Below are 26,941 nucleotides of genomic sequence, written 5' to 3'. Positions count from 1 at the left end.
TTATGTTTATAACTGAATTACTCCGTAGAAAAAATAAAGTTCTATACGGAGTACCGATGTAATACCCCGAAATTTTAAACTCGATTTATTAAAATCAAAAATATTTATTAACTTGATTTCGTTTTAAATAATTATGAATGATCGAATTTCGTTATTTTAATCGTTTTTACGATTTATTTTAAACGATAAATTTATAAACGAAAATTTATTTATTTTTCGTTAATGATATTTTTATTAAGGATTATTTTAAACTAAACATTTCCATTTTTAGTAGTTTCCAAAAATAGCAACAAATTTCAGAAATTTTAGACTAATCTTGTGAAATGACCGAAATGCCCTAAAGAACAAAACTCCATTTTTCTTTCTCCTTTTTCCTGCTTTTCACGTGAACCAGAAGAGGGAGAAGTTAACTTCTCCTCTCCTTCTTCTTCTCCCTGAAATTAAGCCACGTAAATGGCAAACTCCAAGTTTTCTTTCTCTTCTTCTTCATTTACAAAACCCATCTCAATTCAGAAAATGGATGGAATCACCAAGAAACCCAAAATCAATTTCATTCACTTCTCTTTCTGTGATTTCGAAACACCACCACCACAGCAACCACCTTCGACCACCACCACCACAACGAACCACCTTCGACCACCACCACCACAGCAACCACCTTCGACCACCACACCTCTCTCGCTCTCTTCCTTTTCCCCCGCGCGCATCCCCTGCCCCCTTCCCCTGCTTCCTCCTCCCTCGCCCCACCGCACCAACACCACACCACACACCACCAACTCCAGTCACCCTCACCACCTCGCCAACCACCTCCGCCCTCAATTCCGGCGAGCCACCGCCCAAAACCACCTTGAAACACCCCCGAATTTTCCCCTGTTTCGCCCACTTCGCGCTTCATTTTCTCGCCCCCTCGCCGCTCCGCCGCCACCAAACCACCGCCATCACCGTCGCCCTCATCGTCGAGCCACCCCAGCCAACCCCCTTTCCTCTTTCCTCTTCCCTCCTCCTCGACCGTTTTCTTTCCCCCTCCCTGTTCGTTCGTGTCTGTTCCCAGCCAAAACCAAAAATAATTTTTGGTTTTGATTTTATTCTCCTTTAAAACCCACAATTGAAATTGGGCCAAATTGATTTGGGCTTTTGGGTAAGAAACCCACTTATGATTTCAGATTTTCCTAATTTATTAGTTTCATGTTTTAATTTATTTCTATGATATAAATATTTACTAATAAAATTATTTATTATTTTTTCAGGTTTAATTATCGATTTTAATAAAGGAAATTACTAGATTTATTTAACAAAAATGGAATTTAAATAATATTCATGACAAACAATTTATGAAATAAATATATATATATACATATATATTTTGATTGAAAATTTGATTAATATTATTTTCATTAAATTCCGAAAATATATTTTATTAAAACTCTTTATTTATAAAATTTATTAATTATAAACCTATGATTTTATAAACTATTGATTTTAAATTATTTATCGATCTAGTACTAATTCAATTATTTAATATTTTGAAAGAAATTGGACTCGGAGCTCAGGACGAACGAACCAACGAAAATCCCTTAGCAAAGTCGCGGAATCAAGGTAACGGCTATTGCTAGTACCCGCAATTCCCTTATAAATGTGATTATGAAATTACAACGTATGATTGATTTATGAAATGAATGTTTTGACATGTTTTATGAATTGCGGGAAATGAAATATGATTTTATTGAATTATTTATTATAATATGATTTGATGGATTTATTCCTTATATTATAATTGATTGGATTTTCTTATAAAATGATATTATGATTGAGTGAATTCCTTATAAAATAGTATTTATAGAAACCATGAAAGAAATGATGCTTTATGTTGATCACATGATCTAAAGGAATTATGTTATTTCAAATAAAGTAAAAAGGCTAAAATGTAAAATTAAACGAAACATGATAAATGAAAGTGAAATACCTAGCCCGTTTGGCAGTATATGTTCACAGGTTACGATTCTCGGTCATGCATGTACCCATGGGGCATCCGCCCATTGAGCCAAGGCTCTCATGTTTATTTTCGGGCCAAGGCCCCATGTTTATGGACAGCGGTCCATCGTGGAAGACGTTCCACCATGTCATACTTGCCACGGCTAGCATGTGCACCCTAAATCTATAAATGAACTAAATAAAGGACTTTATAAAATGATTTACTATATTCTATTCTCCCTGTGTTATTAAATAAAATGAATTGAAATGAATTTACGCTGCTAGGATAGTCGTTACTGAGTCTTCGGCTCACCGTTTTGTTTTCTGTTTTAGGTACCGCGGGGAACGATGGAAACGATTAGTGGCGAGGAAATTTACTATAATAATGTTCACTTAGTTTATGCTTAATGTTGTAATAGTTTAATTAAAGACTTTTAATAAGTTATGTACCTTTATGTTGGTTTATAAAAAGGACTATTATATTATTTTGGGAGTTCTAATGGATTATGATTGATGGTTGCCTTGTAATTCCCAAGAGGGAGTTACGGCGTGTAACGACCCGACCGAATTAGGTTAATTCCGCTGCTAATTATGCTTTAATACTTGAATTAGAGGTCGGGGCGTTACAACCAATCAAGTAAAGTACTAGAAAAAATAAAGTTTTATACCGAGTACCAATGAAGTAAAACAAAATTTAATCTTACTAAAAAGTCATACAACATCTATAAAAGAAACTTGAATCTAATAAATTTTAGTTAACTAATTATGAATTTGTTAATCAATATTTATGTATATATAATAATAATTGTGCTAAATTCTTTTTAGAAAAAATATCTACATACAACGTATGACTAGGGGCATCGCCCGGGACAATAACTAGTTAGATATGGAAGAAGCATATGATCAAGATAAATGAGATTTTGTTTGGACTATTCTTCGTGGTTTTGGATTTAAAGAAACTTGGATTAAGTGGATTAAAGCATGTGCCACAACTATTTTAACTTCTTCACCCATAAACAACAACTCTACGCCATTATATATGCCCACTAGAGGTATGCGACAAAGAGATCCATTGTCCCCGGCTCTTTTTGTTATTTGCGTGGAAGTTTTATCTCAAAAACTACTTGTGCACTAACAAAGCAGAAATTATGGTATTGGGCTTAAAATCAGCCCTTATGCCCCTACAATTCCTTGCTTACTTTTATTCTGCAAAGCTAAATATGCAGCTTGTGCTACTCTACGAGACATCCTCGCAGAGTCTCAAAATTCTCGTCCATGTTAGGACAATTGATTAAGTTTCATAAGTCCTCGATTGTATTTCCAAAACTAGTAAGCAATTCCAGAAAACAACAGTTGACGAGCTTTTTCAATATGACTCATAAGCCTTTTCTAGGTCGTTACTTAGGTGTCCTCTTTAACTCTACGTTCTTTTCCAAACAAAATTTCCACCACCCAGTAGTAAAAGTAGAACAAAAATGAATAATTGGTCCTCTAATATGGTTTCTAAAGATAGAAAATTAGTTTTAATTCAAACCCACTTGGAGGCCCTTCCATCTTATGCTATGAAAACTACTCATCTCCCCAAAACAATGTGTACCTCTCTAGATCAAATTAATCGAAACCTCTACTGGAAACAATCCTCAAAAAAGAATGGTATTCCCATGATATTATGGGATAAACTTGCTAACCTAAGAACCAAGGAGGCTTAGGCTTGCGAAAAAACAACAGCAGTTAACTCCGCATTTCTGACTTAGTTAGGCTGGAAAACCAATTCTGATCACTATAATCTACCTGTTCAGGCAATCCTTGCCAAGTATCTACGAAATTATTCCTTTTTAGAATGTAAGCCTAAAACTAAGGATTCCTAGATCTGGAAATTACAAAAACCTTCCAAATCAGACCTCTCCTTCTCAAATGACTTAGATAGAAAATAGGCTCAGGGTCTAATGTCCTCTTTCTGGCTTGATAATTGATGTTTTTCGACCAACATTGTCACCTATTTGAACTTGGATACATATGTTATTTAAAATCTAGATCTTATAGTAGATCATTTCATCATAGGCGATCGAACTTGGGACATTCAGGCGCTCTATCCCATAACCGGTAAATGTTTACTAGATGAATCTTGTTGGGGTCTCTCTTGTAATGGCGAGTTCATCGTTAAATCTGCTACATGGTTAGCCCATAATTTTTATTCTCCCTCCAAAGGGAAATTTTCTTAGATATGGAAACTAGATATTGCTTTAAAATTAAAAAAAATTGTCCGGCAATTGCTGCATAATGGCCACCCAAATCGGGATATTTTATCTTGTCGACATATTGATATCCGTAAGTGTTTCCCTCTTTGTGCTACTCCAAACAAAACACAAGCTTATTTATTTTTTTCATTGTCATGTGGCTATAGAATATTGGATGCGGAGATTTAAGTTCGTTGGCTTGGTACTCATTTGCAATCTTCTTCTGTTGATACTTTCCCGTGAACTTCGACATAATTTTTCCCTCTCGACCAGGAAGATAATCACATTCATTTGGAAAAATCGCAATGCTTACATTTTTAGACAGTCTTGGAACTGGTTCGCAATGATGGGAATTTATACTAGTAGAATTTTTACAGAGTGAAATTTGCACACATGTCTAGATTCGTTGAATGATATCAATCATAACAATGCTTCTGTGAATCCTTCACGTACCATCCGTGTCGCAAGGACACCTCCTACTCCTGGTATTTTCAAAATTAATTTTGATGAGTCAGTTCGTAGCAACTCTTAAACAGCAGGGGTTGTTAGTAAGGATCACCTAGCTAGGTAATAATGTTATTAATAGAATCTACAATCTTGGAACTTTGTCTCCGCTTCTTGCTGAAGCTATGACTTTTCGCAATGACCTTTCATTAGCAATTAAACATAATATTCGTCATGTTTTCATTGAAGGTAGAAACTTATTGATCATTAATATTTTACAAGGTCAAACACACAGCGCGTGGAAGATTCAGGTGCTAATGAAAGAAGTCAATCAGCTTTAAAGCATTTTGAGACTTCTTCTCTTACCACATTTATCGAGAAGTCAATCGCGCATCAGACTATGTTGTCGCTATAGGTCATCACATCCAGACCCATCAAGATATTGATTTCTGTATAGATAGTAAATTTCTTATTTTATATCTTTAGATAAGTTAATGTACAATCTAGAAGGCTATCCTAACTTTTGGTGTATCTTTTATTAAAAAAAAACATAAAAAAATAAAATAAAAAGATGTATGTATTTTTTCTTATTAAATAAATAAAAGAAATTTACAAGATGTTTGTCGTTTCTTTTGTGAAGCAAAGCTAAGAAAGGGTGTTATATAGATCATTATCAAAGCCTGCAAATGGAGTGCATGTGGGTCTGAGTTGGTTGAAAGGAATAGGTCCATCTTATTTATCTGCACTATTCATCAACCATGCTTCCCTAATCATTTTTCATCACCCAACACTTGCTATAGATTTTCATATGTCATTACTATTCACTAGTACATCTTAACTAAATGATACTAATATGGATACGATTTTGCCACATGCATGGGTCCGGTATCGACCGAGTCGGACCATTTGAATACAAATCATATTCGGTGATGTGATTTTGACACACAAACTATGACAACACAGAAAAATATCATTTGCTTACATAGAGGTGTGGTAATAACAACTACTTAAATTCAACTTATGAGAAATTATGTTAGTCATATGTGGGGTCGGTTTCACTCAAACCGAGTCTACTACAAGCGAACTTATTGTGAGAAACTAATCCATTTAAACTACAATGATTTCTGTCGAGTCAATTCGACTCCATTTGAGAAGGATAAGTTTCAATTGAAGTGTATTTCAGTTCAAGTCATTCAATTTCGGATACAATTAAGGAAAAATTCCATCTTATTACATGTGATATGTATATTTGGTTGATACTCCGTATTCAAATTCACCAATGCTTAGAAGAAAATCAGAAAAGTGATAATATCACCAACTCAATTATTTAATGCACGTGATAGGGACTAATTACTATGTAAGGGTGTGTACGTGAACCCTTTGTGTTGATATGTCCTTTTCTGTGGTACTTGGTAAGCTTACAATTTATTTTTACACTATTTAGAGCATAGTTTACCCAAAAATCTCTGTAGTAAGTTCTTATACAAGTACAAAATTATGAAGGTAGTTACTTAGAAATTTATATTTTTTTACTAGTACATTATAAATTGATTGTACGAAATTTAAATTAATTGCTTTAAATGCTTCATATGTCCCTTAATACTTGCACCGTTTTGACTTTTTGCACTATTCACATAATTCACTTTGACACTATTTTATTTCTAGTATATGAAAACAAATATTAGTATATAATATATTGTTGGATTCATCTTAACATATATTTTCAAAATATTAATATTTTTATAAGTTTTAATAATATGTAGTTAAAGATATTGGTGGTCAAAATTGTGCATTGGCAAAGGTGTCCAGTCAAAACGGTGCGAGTATTAAAGGACGGGGGAGTATTATTTATGCCAAAAGAGCTCTTTCGGTTCCCAAATTCTTATATGAGACTGTCCTCACCATCTACTGATGGTGAGAGCAGTTCACACTTGCGAATTTAGGTATGTTTACTTTTTTTAGTTTAGGTATTACTTCTATAGTTTATACATGTTACTTTTTTATACGGAGTAGTTTTTGGGGAGATACCTTCTTAGTTTAGGTATGTTACTTCTATAGTATAGACATGTTACTTTTTTTTTATACGGAGTAGTTTTAGGGGAGGTACCTTTTTAGTTTAGGTATGTTACTTCTATAGTTTAGACATGTTAATTTTTTTATACGGATTAGTTTTAGGGGAGGTACCTTTTTAGTTTATGTATTACGGAGTATTTCTATAGTTTAGACATGTTACTTTTTTTTATAATTTTAGATGATGTACTTTTTTAGTTTAGGTATGTTACTTCTATAGTTTAGACATGTTACTTTTTTTTATACGGAATAGTTTTAGGGGATGTACATTTTTAGTTTAGGTATGTTAATTACTTCTATAGTTTAGACATGTTACTTTTTTTTATATATAATTTTAGAGGAGGTACTTTTTTAGTTTAGGTATGTTACTTCTATAGTTAGATTTGTTACTTTTTTTTTATATAGTTTTAGGGGAGGTACGCTATTGGTTTCGCGCTCGTCACACCATCAAGTTGATGGTGTGACTGGTCTCACAGGAGACGCGCTGCTTTCGGTTATATTTTTAGTTAAATGTATCCTTTAAAGATCATTAAAAAGTTACCACGTTCAACCTAGGGTTATAATTCCTTCCCTCCATATCATTTTAGCAATTTGATAATAGTTGCTACACTTCTATGAAACGACAATTTACTATTTTGGTAATTTTTCACTGTTAAAATTACAACTTTGTGTTTGTTCTTTTTTTTTTTTTTTTTTCTTAATCTGTTATCAGAGTGAGGACCAAAGTATCCAAAACAACTATATCCCTTTTTCTTAATTATATCCCCGCACCAATACTAATGTTGCAACTATTAGAGAACAAATGAAGTAGTTATTTTTATTAGAGTTTGACCAAAATTTTAAACAATAACAAACCACTTTTCTTGTTTTCATAATTTTTTTAACGAGAAATTTCATATTAGAACATTACGGTAATTAGACAGAGTGAATATAAAAAATGACACGAATCTAACAATATCTCGTTTGGTATTGTCTACGTTCCGTAAAACATTATAATATATCTCAATTCTAGAAGGGAACTATTGAAAGCATTCTCGTAAATGATCTTTTGTATCCTTTTATGGAATAGACTAAAATATCCTCGGCAACTTTGCAATTTAAAAGTTGATTATTTTATTAATTCAAATATTTTCTTATTTAATGCAAATTAGCAAATTAGAAAAACCAAATAATTTCATTCATAGAATTTTCGATTTTTTCATTAAATGTCCCTGATGTTTAACAAAATGCACCAAATACCCTCAAGTTTTCCCAAATGCACCAAATACCCTCAAGTTTTCCCAAATGCACCAAACAAGCCCGAGGTTTTGTTAAAATGCACAAAATGCTCTCAATGACCATTTTCCGTCAACTCGATCCGTTAACTTTTCCGTTAACTTTAACTTTATTTTTATTTTATTTTTCATATTTTTTTATCTTTCCCTTGATTTCTTATTTTTTCTTTGTTTCTCTATTTTCTTTTCTTTTCCGTCTGTATCTCTTCCTCCTTTCTAGTTTCCATTCTCTTTCTCCTTCTGTTTTCTCAATCACCTGCAAATGAGTATACCAATTGTTTTATTTCTCAATCCCAATTTGATTTGTTTTCAATTTTTTTTCCAATTTGAGTTTTTTGCAATTTTTCCTAATTTGATCTGTTTGTAATTTTTCTGTCAAATCTTTCCTCTAAAATGGGACACTTCTCGATTACAAATAGCATACCTTCCTTAGCCACTTCATTTTTTTAAGTGCAGGAAGTTCCTTCAAAAAGGTATCTCTTCTAAGAGCAACTCCAATGGTTAAAAAATGGACCTGCTCACAAAAAAAATGAATATGTGAGCATGTAGCCCACCATTGGTACAACAATGACATAGGCAGTTGTTAAAATCTTGTAGCTATTTTGGGCAGGTGGCTAAAAAAAAGGTAGCTCAAATATAAATTTTTTAAACTAAATATTATAGAGAGCTACAAGTTATTGTAGCCCACCAATGTGAAAATATGTAGCTTAAATTAATTGTAGCAAGAAATCTGATGTGACAAAATTAGCCACAACACCTTGTAGCTCACCATTGTAATTGCTCTAATACGCTCGACCAAAAAACCAAATACAGTTAAATTTTGAAGAAATCGCAGACAGAGACATGCCGAAGCTTGTCATCGGACATGAAATTGAAAGGCATCCCTGTAGACAATAATTTGCTTTATTTATCTCATCTTTCACCAAAAGAATCATTGTTCAAACCAACAATATAATAAAACAATTTAACACAATACAAAAATGAATAACATTTCACCCCAAAAAACAGAAACATACAAGATTAGCATGCAAAATGAAAAAACAAAAAGAAACAACAAATTGAGAGAACTAGAAATATAATAGCGATCAATTTAATTTCCAGATCCATTAGCACCCACAAGAAGACAACGAGAACCCGGAGAAATTTCGAGGCCAAAATCGGCGAAAATTGGAGGTTGGCCTGGGTACGCGAATTGCATCGCTTGCACTTTGACGCTACTGCTTGAATTCGCCGACACATTTCCATTATCTTGCACCATGTCTTGTTTGAATTGAATTTCTGCTCTCGAAATTGAAATTGAAAAAGGTGGGGAAATTGAGAACGAATGAGATCTAGTAATTGTCATTTTGGTTATTTATGGAAGAGATGTTCATATTTGGGGTAGTTGGGCTTCGCGCCAAAATTAATTATGTAAAGGTATTAGTCATGCATCCATGGTGGTGAGAGAATAAAGAAGATGATAGTGTCACGAAGAAAAAAATGATGATGTCCAGCAGAAGCAGTAGGGAGCAGAAGAGCAACAACAAGGTGGAGAGAGGAGAGAGAAAAGAGCTAAAATACGAGTTAACTAATTTATTTGGGGGTTTAATTTAGGGGATTGACTAATAAATTAATTTAGTTAGGGGTTAATTTTAGGGTAAATTGAGAAAAGGATTGACTAGGGCGAAAAGGTAAACATTACGCTATTCCTCCTCAAAAAAAAGGTAAACGTATGCTAACAAGATCTAAACGTCCCTTAGCCTAGTGAGCATTCTTTTGTTATTTTTTAAACTTCACGAGTATTTGGTGCATTCGGGAAAACTTGCGGATATTTAGTGCATTTTGTTAAACGCAGGGGCATCTAATGAAAAAAACATAGAATTTTCACTAGTGGAAAAAAGCTCATTTGCGTCGGTCATTTAAGGCCACAATGTGCGACGCAAAAGGTCGCGCGTACTTTTGTGCGACGCAAATGACTGTCATTTGCGTCGCACATTAACTAAATGTGCGACGCAAATGACTTTTATGGCGCCATGCTGAAAAGTCATTTGCGTCGCACATTTAACTAATGTGCGACGCAAATGAGTTTTTTGGCGCCATGCTGCAAAGTCATTTGCGTCGCACATTTAGCTAACGTGCGACGCAAATGACTTTTCAGCATGACAAAAAAAAGTCATTTCCGTCGCACATTAGCTAAATGTGCGACGCAAATGACTTTTTTTTTTTGTTTTTTTTAGTAATATTTTTATTTAGCAACTCAATTCTATGTAGCTCGAATAATCTCAGTACATATAATATATATCCAGAGCATAAAAGTAAAAGTAAATTAGATGGAAATTTCGACAGAGTCTCCTTTGTAATTAGACCCTTCCCAATGTCGGGAATGTTACAATACATTTATATATATATACCTGCCACAAAAGTTTACAACCCAATAAAAGGCCAATTCGTCATAGATCAACTAACATGTTGATAACCTAACTACACTTTAAACATAAAAATTTAAGTTAAATATTACAACAAACTATCTAGCTAGCTAGATATCGAGTTCAAATTAAGTCCAAGACGTCATCAACAGAATGTCGCAATTCTTCTTCACATTATCCTTCAAAACTGACCAGATGTAACTGAAGGGGCTTGTATGCTTCTCACCTCGTCAAATGATCTCCAATATTCCATTAGTTTTAGTAATGGATACTTGCTGTTATATATGTGCAAAACGGGCCTCTACAATAAGAACTGCTGCAAATTGATCACACAACAGTAATCAGAAAAAGATCTAGAGAACATTTAAATAGTAAAAACACCACTTTGGTAAATAATTTTACCCCAACTGTGAAGTACTCTATGATATCAAGCTTGTTTACAGTCTGCAATACCACTCTCTGTCTGTCTGATTCTTACAAACTAACAAGTTCTACTGTCAGACATACAACAGTAGTCGTAGTATAAATTATAGCTTTGGAGCAAATCAACAACCAAATCTATCTCAAGACTATCAAGTCCTCAACAAGATGTAAAGTCAAGTTGATAGGTATGATACCTTAAAATAGGAGAGGCTTAGAAGTAACTTAAGATTCTCGGTACTCAATTATTAACACTCAAGCTGTTGCATATTGCAGAGGGTTGTCTTTCTATTTGCAATATGTTAAAACCAACACGGAGATAGGCTGAAATCAGTAAAGAAATGAGTGCAACAGTTAGATGAAGTTCCATAAGTCTCTTTATCATTACACAAACAAGATTATATCCAGTTAGAGTGGAAATATTATTCCACGCAAGAGTTAGTACTGCCATCTTCTTGAAGCATTTAAGTATTCCTTTGTACTGGCCAGATTTCATAGATGTGTGACTAAGTAGCAGAAGTTTCTGCAAGTGAAGATTACAGTTTGCTAAGGATTGTTTTCAAACTTATTACATGTTTCATATGCATAGTTCTAACTTTCTAAGACTCGTTCCAATCTATTATTCCACATTTAAGGATAATTGGGTCGTTCTAGGTCATATTTAGGCTAAAATGGCGTTTTCGAACCCAATCTTGAACTAAAGAACCTAAGGATTGTTTTGAAATTTATTACATGTTTCGTATGCATAGTTATAACTTTTTAAGACTCGTTCCAATCTATTATTCCACATTTAAGGATATTTGGGTCGTTCTAGGTCATATTTAAGCTAAAATGGCGTTTTCGAACCCATTCTTGAACTAAAGAACTTAAGGATTGTTTTCAAACTTATTACATGTTAAATATGCATATTTTTAACTTTCTAAGACTTGTTCCAATCTATTATTCCACATTTAAGGCTAATTGAGTAGTTCTAGGTCATATTGAGGCTAAAATGGCGTTTTCGAACCCAACTTTGAACTAAACAACCTAAGGATTGTTTTCAAACGTATTACATGTTTAATATGCATATATAGTTATAACTTTCTAAGACTCTTTCCAATCTATTATTTCACATTTAAGGGTAATTGGGTCTTTATAGGCCATATTTAGGCTAAAATGGCATTTTCGAACCCAACTTTGAAGTAAACAACCTAAAGATTGTTTTCAAAATTATAACAACTTTCTATGCAATGTATTCACCAACATCTATCAAACTGTAGTTTGCAAGAGTTCTCCAGCAGGAAATGTGAGAGCATGCAGACCACCACACTCAAGGTATGTCTTCTACTCTGAAGAAAAGATTCGAGGTACGAAACAGCTTTGTCGGGAAAAGAATCCCTCACCCAACATAAACTATCAACTATTAAGTACTAGTTCTATTCAACTATTCATAAAGGAATAGGATATTCTCATAGTCTACCGAAGTAATAAACTTTATAGGATAGTTCTTCACAGTTCAAATTCCTCCTAGCAAAGAACCATTCCTAGAAGATTTTTCAAGTTTTTTCATAAACTAGATGACATATTAGTGTTGCTACCCCGAAAGAGGAAATGGTAGTGAGAGAAAAAAACACCAAATCCTAATTTCATATGCCACGGAACTTCATCTTCCCTATTCCTACTACTTATACTCCTTAACTGCTAATGATTTGGGATTGAAAAGCGCAAACTATTTCAATCTTCAGTGATAACCCCCACTAGTGGAAAAAGGGTCATTTGCATCGCACTTTTAAGCATATTTGCGTCGCACATCGTGCGTTGCAAAAGCTCTCGACGCAAATGACTAAAAGTCATACGCAAATGACCCTTATTTGTGTCGCACAATTAGCAAATGTGCGTGGCAAATAACTTTTCAGGCACCATGTTGAAAAGTCATTTGCCACGCACATTAGCTAAATGTGCGACGCAAATAAGAGTCATTTGCGTCGCACATTAAGCTAATGTGCGTGGCAAATGACTTTTCAGGCACCATGTTGAAAAGTCATTTGCCACGCACATTAGCTAAATGTGCACCGCAAATGACTTTTAGGCGCCAAAAAAAAAAGTCATTTGCCACGCACATTAGCTTAATGTGCGACGCAAATGACAATTGTAGCGCCAAAAAATTAAGTCATTTGCCTCGCACATTGAGCTAACGTGCGTTGCAAATGACTTATTTTTTTTTAAAAAAAAATTCGTTTTTTAATATTTTAGTTGGAAATTCCGACATGATCGTCTTTGAAATTAGACGCTTCATTCCCAATACCGGGAATACATTTATAAATAATACCTGTCACAAAAGTTTGCAACGTAATTAACGTTCCCAATAAAAGGCAATTAAATTCGTCATAGATCAACCAACATGTTACAACAAACATAAAATTATTACAACAAAGGTACGTAGCTAGCTAGAGATCAAGTTCATATTACAAATTAAGCTAAAAATTCGACATTGTTCATGAAGTAATCTGCCCAAAAATCTTTCACCTCATTAATATCCTCCAGTGAATAAGGCAATGTTCTTGAAAAATCCTAAAAAAGTGTAAATAATTCAATTTATCAACGATTGATCAATATAATAGTTTTATGTACTTCAATTTATTATATAAAGTACGTAGTTTATGAGAACATACCTTAGTAAGATCTTGACTATTACCATGATTCATTATTATGTCGTACATAAAACGCATGACGTAGTAGCCACAATCTAGTGATCCCGGTTGTTGAGCACACTAAATGCATTAAAATAAATAACACAAGTAAAATTTCTATCACATTGTATGTTATAATTTTGAAAAACATGCTTTTTAGGTAAATAATAAACTAATTATACCTGTGCTGGAATCCATGTTAATTTAGTTCCCTTAGATTGTCCACCTAGTCTCTTGTAACTCCGAAAAGCACTACACATTCGATAAAATATGCAATTATATTCGATAAGAACCTAAGGAATGTTTTCAAACTTATTACACGTCTCATATGCATAGTTATAACTTTCTAAGGCTCTTTAAAATCTATTATTTCACATTTAAGGCTAATTGGGTCGTTCTAGGTCATTTTTAGGCAAAAATGATGTTTTCGAACCCAACTTTGAACCAAAGAACCTAAGGAATGTTTTCAAACATATTCTACGTTTAATATGCTTATTTACAGCTTTCTAAGGCTCTTTGCAATCTATTATTTCACATTTAAGGCTAATTGGGTCGTTCTAGGTCATTTTTAGGCAAAAATGATGTTTTCGAACCCAACGTTGAACCAAAAAACCTAAGGAATGTTTTCAAACTTATTCTACGTTTAATATGCTTATTTACAACTTTCTAAGGCTCTTTACAATCTATTATTTCACATTTAAGGCTAATTGCGTCGTTCTAGGTCATTTTTAGGCAAAAATGATGTTTTCGAACCCAACTTTGAACTAAAGAACCTAAGGAATGTTTTCAAACTTATTACACGTCTCATATGCATAGTTATAACTTTCTAAGCCTCGTACTAATCTATTATTCCACATTTAAGGGTAATTGAGTCGTTCTAGGTCATTTTTAGGCAAAAATGATGTTTTCGAACCCAACTTTGAACTAAAGAACTTAAGGAATGTTTTCAAACTTATTACACGTCTCATATGCATAGTTATAAATTTCTAAGGCTCTTTACAATCTATTATTTCACATTTAAGGCTAATTGGGTCGTTCTAGGTCATTTTTAGGCAAAAATGATGTTTTCGAACCCAACTTTGAACCAAGGAACCTAAGGAATGTTTTCAAACTTATTCTACGTTTAATATGCTTATTTACAACTTTCTAAGGCTCCTTACAATCTATTATTTCACATTTAAGGCTAATTGGGTCGTTCTAGGTCATTTTTAGGCAAAAATGATGTTTTCGAACCCAACTTTGAACCAAAGAACCTAAGGAATGTTTTCAAACTTATTCTACGTTTAATATGCTTATTTACAACTTTCTAAGGCTCTTTACAATCTATTATTTGACATTTAAGGCTAATTGGGTCGTTCTAGGTCATTTTTAGGCAAAAATGATGTTTTCGAACCCAACTTTGAACTAAAGAACCTAAGGAATGTTTTCAAATTTATTACACGTCTCATATGCATAGTTATAACTTTCTAAGGCTCTTTACAATCTATTATTTCACATTTAAGGCTAATTGAGTCGTTCTAGGTCATTTTTAGGCAAAAATGACGTTTTCGAACCCAACTTTGAACTAAAGAACCTAAGGAATGTTTTCAAACTTATTACACGTTTAATATGCATATTTACAACTTTCTAAGGCTCTTTACAATCTATTATTTCACATTTAAGGCTAATTGGGTCGTTCTAGGACATTTTTAGGCAAAAATGACGTTTTCGAACCCAACTTTGAACTAAAGAACCAAAGGAATGTTTTCAAACTTATTACACCTTTAATATGCATATTTACAACTTTCTAAGGCTCTTTACAATCTATTACTAGTGTGTAGCCCGGGCGATGCCCCGGTTGCTACTTTGAATAATTAAAATTCGAAATGTTTTTTCAACTCAATATTTGACTAAAATACATGTAGACCATAAAAGTGAAAAGATTCATTAAGTTCATCAATTACACATGTACATTACCTTTATAATGCCAAGTAATTTTCTTAATGTTTTAATTGTTTATTTCATGATTTTTCTAATATTTTAATTATTATTTTTATTCCAATATAGTCCATAAGAAATAAGAGGTAACATAGAAATTTAGTTGTTTTAGACTTCATGTTAACATGTATTTATAAATTAACGTGTATTGATAAACAACAATTAGAGGTTGGTTAAGATGGTAATGAGAGTTATTCTCCAAACTTGAGGTCTTGTGTTCAAACCTTATTGTATTGATTTTTAGTTGTCAACAACATCCCATAACCTTGGTGAGTGAATGCCGTGGCGTAAACAGAAGAGTTCTACGTGGCGCATAAACATTTTTCGCAACGCCTTTTAATATATTAGTATAGATTTCACATTTAAGGGTAATTGGGTCGTTCTAGGACATTTTTAGGCAAAAATGACGTTTTCGAACCCAACTTTGAACTAAAGAACCAAAGGAATGTTTTCAAACTTATTACACGTTTAATATGCATATTTACAACTTTCTAAGGCTCTTTACAATCTATTAGTTCATATTTAAGGCTAATTTGGTCGTTCTATGTCATTTTTAGGCAAAAATGAAGTTTTCGAACCCAACTTTGAACTAAAGAACCTAAGGAATGTTTTCAAACTTATTACACGTTTAATATGCATATTTACAACTTTCTAAGGCTCTTTACAATCTATTATTACACATTTAAGGGTAATTGGGACGTTCTAGGATATTTTTAGGCAAAAATGACGTTTTCGAACCCAACTTTGAACTAAAGAACCTAAGGAATGTTTTCAAACTTATTACACGTTTAATATGCATATTTACAACTTTCTAAGGCTCTTTACAATCTATTATTTCACATTTAAGGCTAATTTGGTCGTTCTAGGACATTTTTAGGCAAAAATGACGTTTTCGAACCCAACTTTGAACTAAAGAACCTAAGGAATGTTTTCAAACTTATTACACGTTTAATATGCATATTTACAACTTTCTAAGGCTCTTTACAATCTATTATTTCACATTTAAGGCTAATTGGGTCGTTCTAGGTCATTTTTAGGCAAAAATGATGTTTTCGAACCCAACTTTGAACTAAAGAACCTAAGGAATGTTTTCAAACTTATTACACGTCTCATATGCATAGTAATAACTTTCTAAGCCTCGTACTAATCTATTATTCCACATTTAAGGGTAATTGAGTCGTTCTAGGTCATTTTTAGGCAAAAATGATGTTTTCGAACCCAACTTTGAACTAAAGAACCTAAGGAATGTTTTCAAACTTATTACACGTCTCATATGCATAGTTATAACTTTCTAAGGCTCTTTACAATCTATTATTTCACATTTAAGGCTAATTGGGTCGTTCTAGGTCATTTTTAGGCAAAAATGATGTTTTCGAACCCAACTTTGAACCAAAGAACCTAAGGAATGTTTTCAAACTTATTCTACGTTTAATATGCTTATTTACAACTTTCTAAGGCTCTTTACAATCTATTATTTCACATTTAAGGCTAATTGGGTTGTTCTAGGTCATTTTTAGGCAAAAATGATGTTTTCGAACCCAACTTTGAACCAAAGAACCTAAGGAATGTTTTCAAACTTATTCTACGTTTAATATGCTTATTTACAACTTTCTAAGGCTCTTTACAATCTATTATTTCACATTTAAGGCTAATTGGGTCGTTCTAGGTCATTTTTAGGCAAAAATGATGTTTTCGAACCCAACTTTGAACTAAAGAACCTAAGGAATGTTTTCAAACTTATTACACGTCTCATATGCATAGTTATAACTTTCTAAGGCTCTTTACAATCTATTTTTTCACATTTAAGGCTATTTGAGTCGTTCTAGGTCATTTTTAGGCAAAAATGACGTTTTCGAACCCAACTTTGAACTAAAGAACCTAAGGAATGTTTTCAAACTTATTACACGTTTAATATGCATATTTACAACTTTCTAAGGCTCTTTACAATCTATTATTTCACATTTAAGGCTAATTGGGTCGTTCTAGGACATTTTTAGGCAAAAATGACGTTTTCGAACCCAACTTTGAACTAAAGAACCTAAGGAATGTTTTCAAACTTATTACACGTTTAATATGCATATTTACAACTTTCTAAGGCTCTTTACAATCTATTATTTCACATTTAAGGCTAATTTGGTCGTTCTAGGACATTTTTAGGCAAAAATGACGTTTTCGAACCCAACTTTGAACTAAAAAACCTAAGAAATGTTTTCAAACTTATTACACGTTTAATATGCATATTTACAACTTTCTAAGGCTCTTTACAATCTATTATTTCACATTTAAGGGTAATTGGGTCGTTCTAGGACATTTTTAGGCAAAAATGACGTTTTCGAACCCAACTTTGAACTAAAGAGCCTAAGGAATGTTTTCAAACTTATTACACGTTTAATATGCATATTTACAACTTTATAAGGCTCTTTACAATCTATTATTTCACATTTAAGGCTAATTTGGTCGTTCTAGGACATTTTTAGGCAAAAATGACGTTTTCGATCCCAACTTTGAACTAAAGAACCTAAAGAATGTTTTCAAACTTATTACACGTTTAATATGCATATTTACAACTTTCTAAGGCTCTTTACAATCTATTATTTCACATTTAAGGCTAATTGGGTCGTTCTAGGATATTTTTAGGCAAAAATGAAGTTTTCGAACCCAACTTTGAACTAATGAACCTAAGGAATGTTTTCAAACTTATTACACCTTTAATATGCATATTTACAACTTTCTAAGGCTCTTTACAATCTATTATTTCACATTTAAGGCTAATTTGGTCGTTCTAAGTCATTTTTAGGCAAAAATGAAGTTTTCGAACCCAACTTTGAACTAAAGAACCTAAGGAATGTTTTCAAACTTATTACACGCTTAATATGCATATTTACAACTTTCTAAGGCTCTTTACAATCTATTATTTCACATTTAAGGGTAATTGGGTCGTTCTAGGACATTTTTAGGCAAAAATGACGTTTTCGAACCAACCTTTGAACTAAAGAACCTAAGGAATGTTTTCAAACTTATTACACGTTTAATATGCATATTTACAACTTTCTAAGGCTCTTTACAATCTATTATTTCACATTTAAGGGTAATTGGGTCGTTCTAAGACATTTTTAGGCAAAAATGACGTTTTCGAACCCAACTTTGAACTAAAGAACCTAAGGAATGTTTTCAAACTTATTACACGTTTAATATGCATATTTACAACTTTCTAAGGCTCTTTACAATCTATTATTTCACATTTGAGGGTAATTGGGTCGTTCTAGGACATTTTTAGGCAAAAATGAAGTTTTCGAACCCAACTTTGAACTAAAGAACCTAAGGAATGTTTTCAAACTTATTACACGTTTAATATGCATATTTACAACTTTCTAAGGCTCTTTACAATCTATTATTTCACATTTAAGGCTAATTGGGTCGTTCTAGGACATTTTTAGGCAAAAATAACGTTTTCGAACCCAACTTTGAACCAAAGAACCTAAGGAATGTTTTCAAACTTATTACACCTTTAATATGCATATTTACAACTTTCTAAGGCTCTTTACAATCTATTATTTCACATTTAAGGCTAATTTGGTCGTTCTAAGTCATTTTTAGGCAAAAATGAAGTTTTCGAATCCAACTTTGAACTAAAGAACCTAAGGAATGTTTTCAAACTTAATACACGTTTAATATGCATATTTACAACTTTCTAAGGCTCTTTACAATCTATTATTTTACATTTAAGGGTAATTGGGTCGTTCTAGGACATTTTTAGGCAAAAATGACGTTTTCGAACCCAACTTTGAACTAAAGAACCAAAGGAATGTTTTCAAACTTATTACACGTTTAATATGCATATTTACAACTTTCTAAGGCTCTTTACAATCTATTAGTTCATATTTAAGGCTAATTTGGTCGTTCTATGTCATTTTTAGGCAAAAATGAAGTTTTCGAACCCAACTTTGAACTAAAGAACCTAAGGAATGTTTTCAAACTTATTACACGTTTAATATGCATATTTACAACTTTCTAAGGCTCTTTACAATCTATTATTTCACATTTAAGGCTAATTTGGTCGTTCTAAGTCATTTTTTGGCAAAAATTTAGGGATATCTTACAGGTTTACAGCTATAATAGATGCATAATAATCGAATTAACAGAAAAGAACAAAAGGATGAGACGATGAGTTCTTACCGGCTGTGGAAAACTGGAGCCCAGAACCAACAGTTCATTGCTAGGACACCATAGATATGCCAAAGGCCAGAATATTCATAGTACCTCTTTCGATTATCCGTCAAAGGCAGCTTGTAGTTGACAAGAATGAAGAAAGATATCCAACCATGAAATTGTATAGTAAGATTGAGTGCAGAAAAAGAAACAGAAACAGGTTCCTGGAGAAACAAGTCGAAAATATTTGAACTTGCTAATTGAAGGACAAATAAAGTTAATACTACTGCAATATAATCTAACATATTGCAACAAACAGGAACACATAAGAACCTGAATTCCATAAACACGACGAAAAGGCCATCTTCCGTGATACTTGACAGGCTTCTCGCCGAGCTTTCTTCTTTCCTCCTCCCTTGCAAGCATACAATAGTAGCGGCAATCACTGTGGCAATCCCATTGTTTCCATTTCAGATAGAGAGGTTCTTGGAGGTACCACCGACCATCAGAAATGTTACCATCAGCGGTGAATATGCAATCCTGAAAGCATTGTTGACTTCCAACACAACCCGTCTCCTGACAATTCTCCACACAACCCCTGGAGACATGAAGATATAAACAGTTGAAGATTTCTACCCAGTCAAGCATTATTGGAGATAATGACAAGCAACAGAATGGTTGAAAAGTGCAAATAAAGTTCATCAAAGCAATGGAGTACACAGCATCAAACACGGCTAATAATAACGCCAAAACATTCACTGGAATCATTTCTAACACCAGCACTTTACTCCACTGAATTTGCTGATAAGTTACACTTTTAAGATATATGCTAAGCCTAGGAGAACAGTCCCTCAAGAACATATGGCAGAAAAAAAAAGTCCATCAACGCAAAGAGACATAAATATATAAGCACAGGAAAATTCCACATTGCTACAAGTCCAGTAATCCACTCCTATTACCAATTAATTTGCTCTTTCAAATGGGATGTCACTTGGATCGTAACTCGTAAGTGTTAATAATGACTATCATTGTCTGTTAACTCAATTTTCTCAATCTCATTCTGAAATCTTTCTTCTTCCATTACTTTTTCAATACCTCTTCTGCTAAATGGAGACTGATTCTTAATCTAACAGCAATTATCTTTCAAAAACGCTTAGTTCTTTTTTCATTGCTTATCATCCTGGCATGGTTTCACCCACAAATTGAGGAATTCCAATTATCTACGCATATTGCTCTCTTCACTTAAAATAAATCAGCTACATTGTCACACACACACACCTCATTGACCACAAATACCTGAGATCTAGTGAGTCAAGCATGAGTATGGAGGTCGAACAACCAATCACCGAAAGACTCAGGGTACGATGACAGAACACCATCTGAAATCTATAAGAACTAGAATAGAATCAATCAATCAGTGAACTTGATGTAACCATCAAACCTTTAATTTCTATAATCCCGTCATTTTCCGAATTTCAATTATAATGTCCACAATTAAAATTAAAATACACAATTAAAATTCAATAAATATCAAAACTATTCAATACCTAAGAGAGGAGAGACGACAATGAACGAGGGCGGCTGAGTGGGTGGCGGCGTGGGAGGCGACCCTAAAAACGGAGCAGTGAGGGGAAGCAGTGAAGCGCGCAGCAGTGAGGGGAAGCTGAATTGTTCGCGCGCAGCAGTGAGGGGAAGCAGTGAACGCCGGCGCGGCAACATTGGAAGGCGGAGAAGCAACGACGGCAGTGCCGCCGGTGAGAACAAAGCAGCTAGTGTTGGTGTTGGTGGTGGTTTCGTTGGGGAGGGCGCTAGTGTTGGTGTTAATTTGTCGAGCAATAACCTAAGTCAGATGAATATTCGTTTTGCAATTAAGGGTGAGCGCGAATTCGAAAAAAAAAAATTTAGTCATTTGCATCGCAGATTTATAATTCTGCGTGGCAAATGACTCTAGGAGCATCCTAGAGTCATTTGCCACGCAGAATTATAAATCTGCGATGCACTTAATTGAGTAATTTGCGTCGCAGATTTATAATTCTGCGTGGCAAATGACTCTAGGGTGCTCCTAGAGTCATTTGCCACGCAGAATTATAAATCTGCGATGCAAATGACTAAATTTTATGCTAAAATTTGTTATTTGCTTCGCATGTTCAGAATGGCGTGGCAAATGCGGGGATGCAAATAAGCCTTTTTCCACTAGTGCCCGTAAAGAAATCCATATTCTATATTGACACTTTTGAATGGTTGAGATTACATTTAAGGGTTGAGTTTGTGTAAAATGTGTCTGTTTTTTATAATGCCTTACCCAATTTTCCTTGATTATTTCCATGGTAGTACATTAAACGATCCTACAAACGCTAATCAATATCGATAACTCGAAAATAAACTAACCATAAACAATTCAGTACAATCAACAGTAATTGACAATAAACCCTACTAATCAAGTAAACTAATTAGCTCAATCAAACACCAAAACCACACAATAATACTCAAATCAAACATCAACCCAATTGAATTAAGCACAATAAAAATCACCCCGCAAAAGAACAAAAAAACACAAAACAAAGAAATTGAAGAGGAGTTTTGAAATTGAAGATGATATACCATAGAGAAGACTGATTAAAGAAAGGCGGACGTTGGTGAGAAATAAGAGTGGAAGCCCACGATTTTCCATCAATAGAAGTGCGGAATTTAACGGGCATTGTTACAGTACCAACAAGATTGGCCAAATAATTAGCTACCTTTGGTTGGAATAGAATTTCACTTGGCCTCGGCAATTTCTTCTTCTTCGTAGCATCGTATAGATCATTAGAGGGGAGTTTTGTGGAGTATGGGGAGGAGAGAGAAAACGGGTAGTGACGAATGGAGGGGATTGAGGTGTGGCCGGCGGCGTTAGCAGGCAGCGGCGACAGTGAAGCTGGAGCGGCGACGTTAGCAGGCGGCATCGGCGGCAGTGAGCAGTGAAGCGGCGGCAGCGAAGCTGGAGAGATAGAAATGAAGCAGTGAGCAGGGGGCGTCGGCAGAGAAGAGGAGGACGAACAACAGGAGAAGAAGAGGTTGAACGACGCAGGAGAAGAGGAGGACGAACAACAGGAGCACTGGGTGAGAAGTTGGAGGAAGGAAACAGGAAGACGACGGCGGTGAAGGGTGAATTGAAGCTGGTTTTTGCTTGGTTTTGATTTAGGGTGAATTGGAGCAAGTGAGAATTGATGTGTTGAGCGCCAGATCCGATTTTTAGAAAATTTTCAAACTCACTTGCATCACAGTATTACAAATCTGCGACGCAAATGACTCTAAGATGCTCGCAGAGTCATTTACGTCGCAGATTAGTAATATTGTGACGCAAATGAGTGAGTAAATGGCGTCGCAATTTAGTAAAACTGCGACGCAAATGACTAATTTTAATGCTGAAATTTTTCATTTGCGTCACACGTTCATAATGGCGACGCAAATGCAGCGGCGCAATTAAATAATTTTCCACTAGTGTTTCTCTGTTGGCAAAGTGACAACAAAAAGTCAACAAAGGATTAAATATTTCCTCCAACAAACAAGCAAGAAAGTAAAAAAATATGGAAATCGTATTATTTTATTTTCTTTCACAAAAACAATAAAACCTAACACTAAAAGTCAAAAGCAGACAAAAACTCAAATAATATTACACAAATTTTTTATCACAGTCAAAATCAATATTCTATATAAGGAAAATAAAATTACTTAAATCACTTTTGTCATTTCATTTATTGTAAAAGAAATAGGATTCTAAACAATTCCAAGAAAAAAGAGTAAAACAAATAAACGAGTTCATCCCAAACACTCCATCACTGTTTCTCTTGAAGTGACACCGATACATATGAGTATATATATTATTTTTCCGAATCCATGCACAAATTAAGAAAATAAAAACACAAATGTTGTTATTGAGATTTATCATTTTCGACGACAAAAATCACGCATTGGATTGGCATAGATCTTTTAACATTTTCTTAACTTTTTGATCAGTCATTTATGATTAAATATTTGAATTGCTATTAAAGTATTGGTTAAGAAACTTTCTTAAAAAAAAAGTCAGTCATTCTACGTTTATAAATTTTGATTTCTTAATATGAGCATATATGTATTCTAAAATCCACGTACGCATCACGTGCTTAAAAGACTAGTTGTTACATATCCTAGCTCTTTTTTTCTTTTACCAACACACTTCCCAGTTCACCATTTGACCATTAAACATCACTAGTTTCTATTCGTAAATTTTTTTAAAAGTTAAAATTATAAAAATATGTATTATCACTAATCCAACAACATTTTATATAATAACATTTGATTTTTAATATGTTGGTAAAACATCAAGTTAAACATAGTACTCCTTCCGGCCGTATAGAAATGATTGGTGCACTTTCCTTAATCGGAGTCGTATTTTAATGATTGGTACACTTTCTATTTATGAAAAATTTCCCTCCTATTTTATTATATGCTTCTTACATTAAAGACCGTATTAGTAATATTTTATCATTTATTCCTTATTTTTTTCTTTCCTTTAAATACTTTAGAGCAACTCCAATGGTTAAAAAAAGGACATGCTCATAAAAAAAAATGAGCATTGAGCATGTGAGCAGGTAGTTCACCATTAGTACAACAATAACATTAGCATTATAGAGTAATTTTAGATCCACCTTATAATATTTCGTATAACTTTTACACATACCAAGTAACTTTTAAACATTATAGAGTAATTTTAGATCCACCTTATGATATTTATGGTTCAAATGTAACTAAGAATATACGACTAATTATAAAGTTGTAGTCGAGGATACTTGTTCATTTATTATATTACCAAACTATTGAGCATTTAGTCATTTACTACAAAACTAATTAATCTAGCTTCCTCCTACCATCCTCATTCTTTTAAAAAACCCTTTCAACAACATTCTATTTTTTCTCTCTCCTAAACCCCTTAGCTTTCTTCCGCCCCTTCCCTATCTTTCCTGCTACTTATGCTTAAACTCAGCTCCATCTTAAAAACCCCAAACTTCCATATTACGTATTTTGTTTTAAATTTCTTTCCCCTTTTTATTTCAATTTCTTGATTTGGGGAGTATAATTTCTGAAAGAGTTTAATGCCTTTTTCTTCGTTGGGATCAGCATCAGCAACAGCTGCAGTAGCAGTAGCAGTAGCAGAAACCAGGTTTTACAGTTTTGGCTTTTCTGTATTAGTGCTACAAACTAACTAGATTTGTTCATTTCAATTTTCAATCCCTTATTTCAAGTACTCAAAACCCTCTAATCTGGATTTCCAACCCTTTAGAGACCAAAACACAAACCAAGAAGATTTTAATCATGTGATTCAACCACAAGAAAACAATTTGGTAAACACATCAGCTTATACAGCAACAAAGTTAAGGGGCAAAATGGGGGTAAAGAATAATACTAATGGAGGAGGAGGGGAGATTGTACAAGTGCAAGGTGGTCATATAATCCGGGCCACCGGTCGAAAGGACCGGCATAGCAAGGTGTTCACCGCCAAGGGTCCTAGAGACCGTAGAGTCCGCCTGGCCGCTCACACCGCCATTCAATTTTATGATGTTCAAGATAGGTTAGGGTACGACCGGCCTAGTAAGGCGGTGGATTGGCTAATGAAAAAGGCGAAATCATCCATTGATAAGCTAGAGGAATTACCACCATGGGATCCAATAGCTAATGCTTCTAATGGGGTTGATGTTAATGTAGGGTCTACTGAATTCCCTGTAGGTGATAACACCGGATCAACATCATTTTATGTTCCACAATGTGTGGATTCACAGTCTTTAAGTGATAGTATGAAGTCCTTTTTCCCTACTAATAATAATAATAACAGTAATAATAATAATACATCAGTGGAAAATTCCATCAGTTTTCAGAATTACCAGCAACCTGATTTTATTTCAAGAGGAGGTAGCCATCAAAACAGCCAAGATCTTTGTTTGTCTCTCCACACTCTTCAAGATCCTCGAGGCCAACATCAAACCCAGCATTTGAGTCATGACTCGGCCCTTTTCCAAGGTTCAGGTTCATCGTTGGGGTTCGATGTTGGGTGGACTGAGTCACAGCAACAACAACAGCAGCAGCAGCAACAACAACAACAGCAGCAGCAACAACAGCAACAACAACAACAACAACAACAACAACAACAACAAGATTTAGGCCGGTTCGCAAGGATGTTTGGTTGGCCAATTTGTGGTAGTAGTAATGGAGGTGGTGAGGGAAGGGGTGGAATGTTGTTCAACCCTTCCCAGTTGCAACAACAAGGGTTGTTATTGGGCCAACAAGGCCCAATGACAACTTCAGCATATTCTCAAAGGGGTACCCTTCAGTCCAGTTTCTCTCCGCTAGCACGCGTCTTGGAAGATCAGCAGCACCACCACCATCCTCAAGAGATATCGAGCATCGGAAATGGGTCGGATGGGTTCATGGGTTTTTACATACCATCACAACTTCATGGTGAATTACATGGGGGAACCAATTCATTATCCAATAATAGGGCATCCTCATCATCCCTCTCCCCTGATTCAAGCCAACATTAATTAGCCAGGTAAACACTAATTAATTAAACACTACACCGATGTTAATATGTTCCTTATTAACATCAATTTACTTAAGACTTTAATTTGTTTATGATAATTCATTAAAATGTTTCTTCTTTCAACAGATGACGACATCCGATGCCGAAAGGACTGATTCCTTACAGCTCAAGTGCTTTGGCATGGGAAGAGAATATCATATCCAATTCTACCTGATGCAAAAATTATGCAATTTTGTTCCTGGGTATTATTTAGTCCCTCCAATTTCTTTTCTTTTTTTTCCTTCGCAATTTCAACTAGTAGTAGTTAATTTATTTTCACAACAATACAGAAGTAATTCTTTTTGGATTAATTAAATAGTACGATTTCGAAATTGAAAACACTTGCCTCATTGCTAGCATATATAGCTGAACAATAATATCTTGCTGTAATTCCGTTTACTATAAGTGTAAGTATAATCTGAATCATGATTAACATCCCATTTGAAAGTTAGTGTGATAATTATTACTACTAATCTGTACTTAATTATTTTATAGTTGTTGTAAAACTTTGACTCACAAACAGTTTGATTAGTTCATGTGCTATAAGTAGCAGTCTGCTTGATCATGTGCTAAAAAAGGTAATTAAGAAAAGTAGTTATTTTTAAGCAGTTGTTAAACATAATTAATTGACTAGGATAATGTATCTAATTTGTTACTCCGTACTATATTGTCTCAATTATACCGGGCGTGTCTCAAGATACCAGAACCAAAATGCAAAAGCTATTTGGTGGCT

The 26,941-nt window shown here is 34.0% G+C and overlaps 2 protein-coding genes and 1 long non-coding RNA gene across 3 annotated transcripts; 2 read left to right on the top strand and 1 right to left on the bottom strand.

Moving 5' to 3' along the window:
• The first annotated feature begins 405 nt into the window (after positions 1-405).
• LOC130459346 (uncharacterized) lies at positions 406-2,481 on the top strand. The gene is made up of 3 exons (XR_008918696.1): positions 406-1,138; positions 1,531-1,596; positions 2,305-2,481. It is a non-coding gene; the product is annotated as an uncharacterized lncRNA (long non-coding RNA).
• A 17,158-nt stretch (positions 2,482-19,639) lies between these two features.
• Positions 19,640-22,558, bottom strand: LOC110785166 (uncharacterized). The gene is made up of 3 exons (XM_021989610.2): positions 22,218-22,558; positions 19,950-20,451; positions 19,640-19,840 (listed from the first exon to the last, which is right to left on the bottom strand). Exons 1-3 carry the CDS (start codon positions 22,556-22,558, stop codon positions 19,640-19,642), a joined length of 1,044 nt encoding a protein of 347 aa, XP_021845302.2.
• A 1,881-nt stretch (positions 22,559-24,439) lies between these two features.
• LOC110785161 (transcription factor TCP4) lies at positions 24,440-26,681 on the top strand. Its single transcript, XM_021989606.2, has 2 exons — positions 24,440-26,178; positions 26,296-26,681. The coding sequence occupies exon 1, from the start codon at positions 25,019-25,021 to the stop codon at positions 26,168-26,170; it is 1,152 nt and encodes a 383-aa protein (XP_021845298.2). The 5' UTR covers positions 24,440-25,018; the 3' UTR covers positions 26,171-26,178; positions 26,296-26,681.
• Positions 26,682-26,941: the final 260 nt, after the last annotated feature.

The sequence above is a fragment of the Spinacia oleracea genome, chromosome 4, assembly GCF_020520425.1.
Source record: "Spinacia oleracea cultivar Varoflay chromosome 4, BTI_SOV_V1, whole genome shotgun sequence".
Lineage (NCBI taxonomy): Eukaryota > Viridiplantae > Streptophyta > Magnoliopsida > Caryophyllales > Amaranthaceae > Spinacia > Spinacia oleracea.
The sequence above is the reverse complement of the archived record's forward strand: the minus strand, read 5'-3'. Positions and strand labels throughout refer to the sequence as shown.

Bases quoted from the DNA above. Each gene is read 5' to 3' on its own strand.
- LOC110785166 (XM_021989610.2), bottom strand. From the start codon at position 22,558: ATGCCGCCTGCTAACGTCGCCGCTCCAGCTTCACTGTCGCCGCTGCCT. The intron at 20,452-22,217 runs GTATATCATCTT...CTGTTCTCCTAG, and splicing joins TTTAATCAGTCTTCTCTATG to GCTTAGCATATATCTTAAAA. The intron at 19,841-19,949 runs GTTCTTATGTGT...TTGTTTCTCCAG, and splicing joins GTCGTGTTTATGGAATTCAG to GAACCTGTTTCTGTTTCTTT.
- LOC110785161 (XM_021989606.2), top strand. From the start codon at position 25,019: ATGGGGGTAAAGAATAATACTAATGGAGGAGGAGGGGAGATTGTACAA.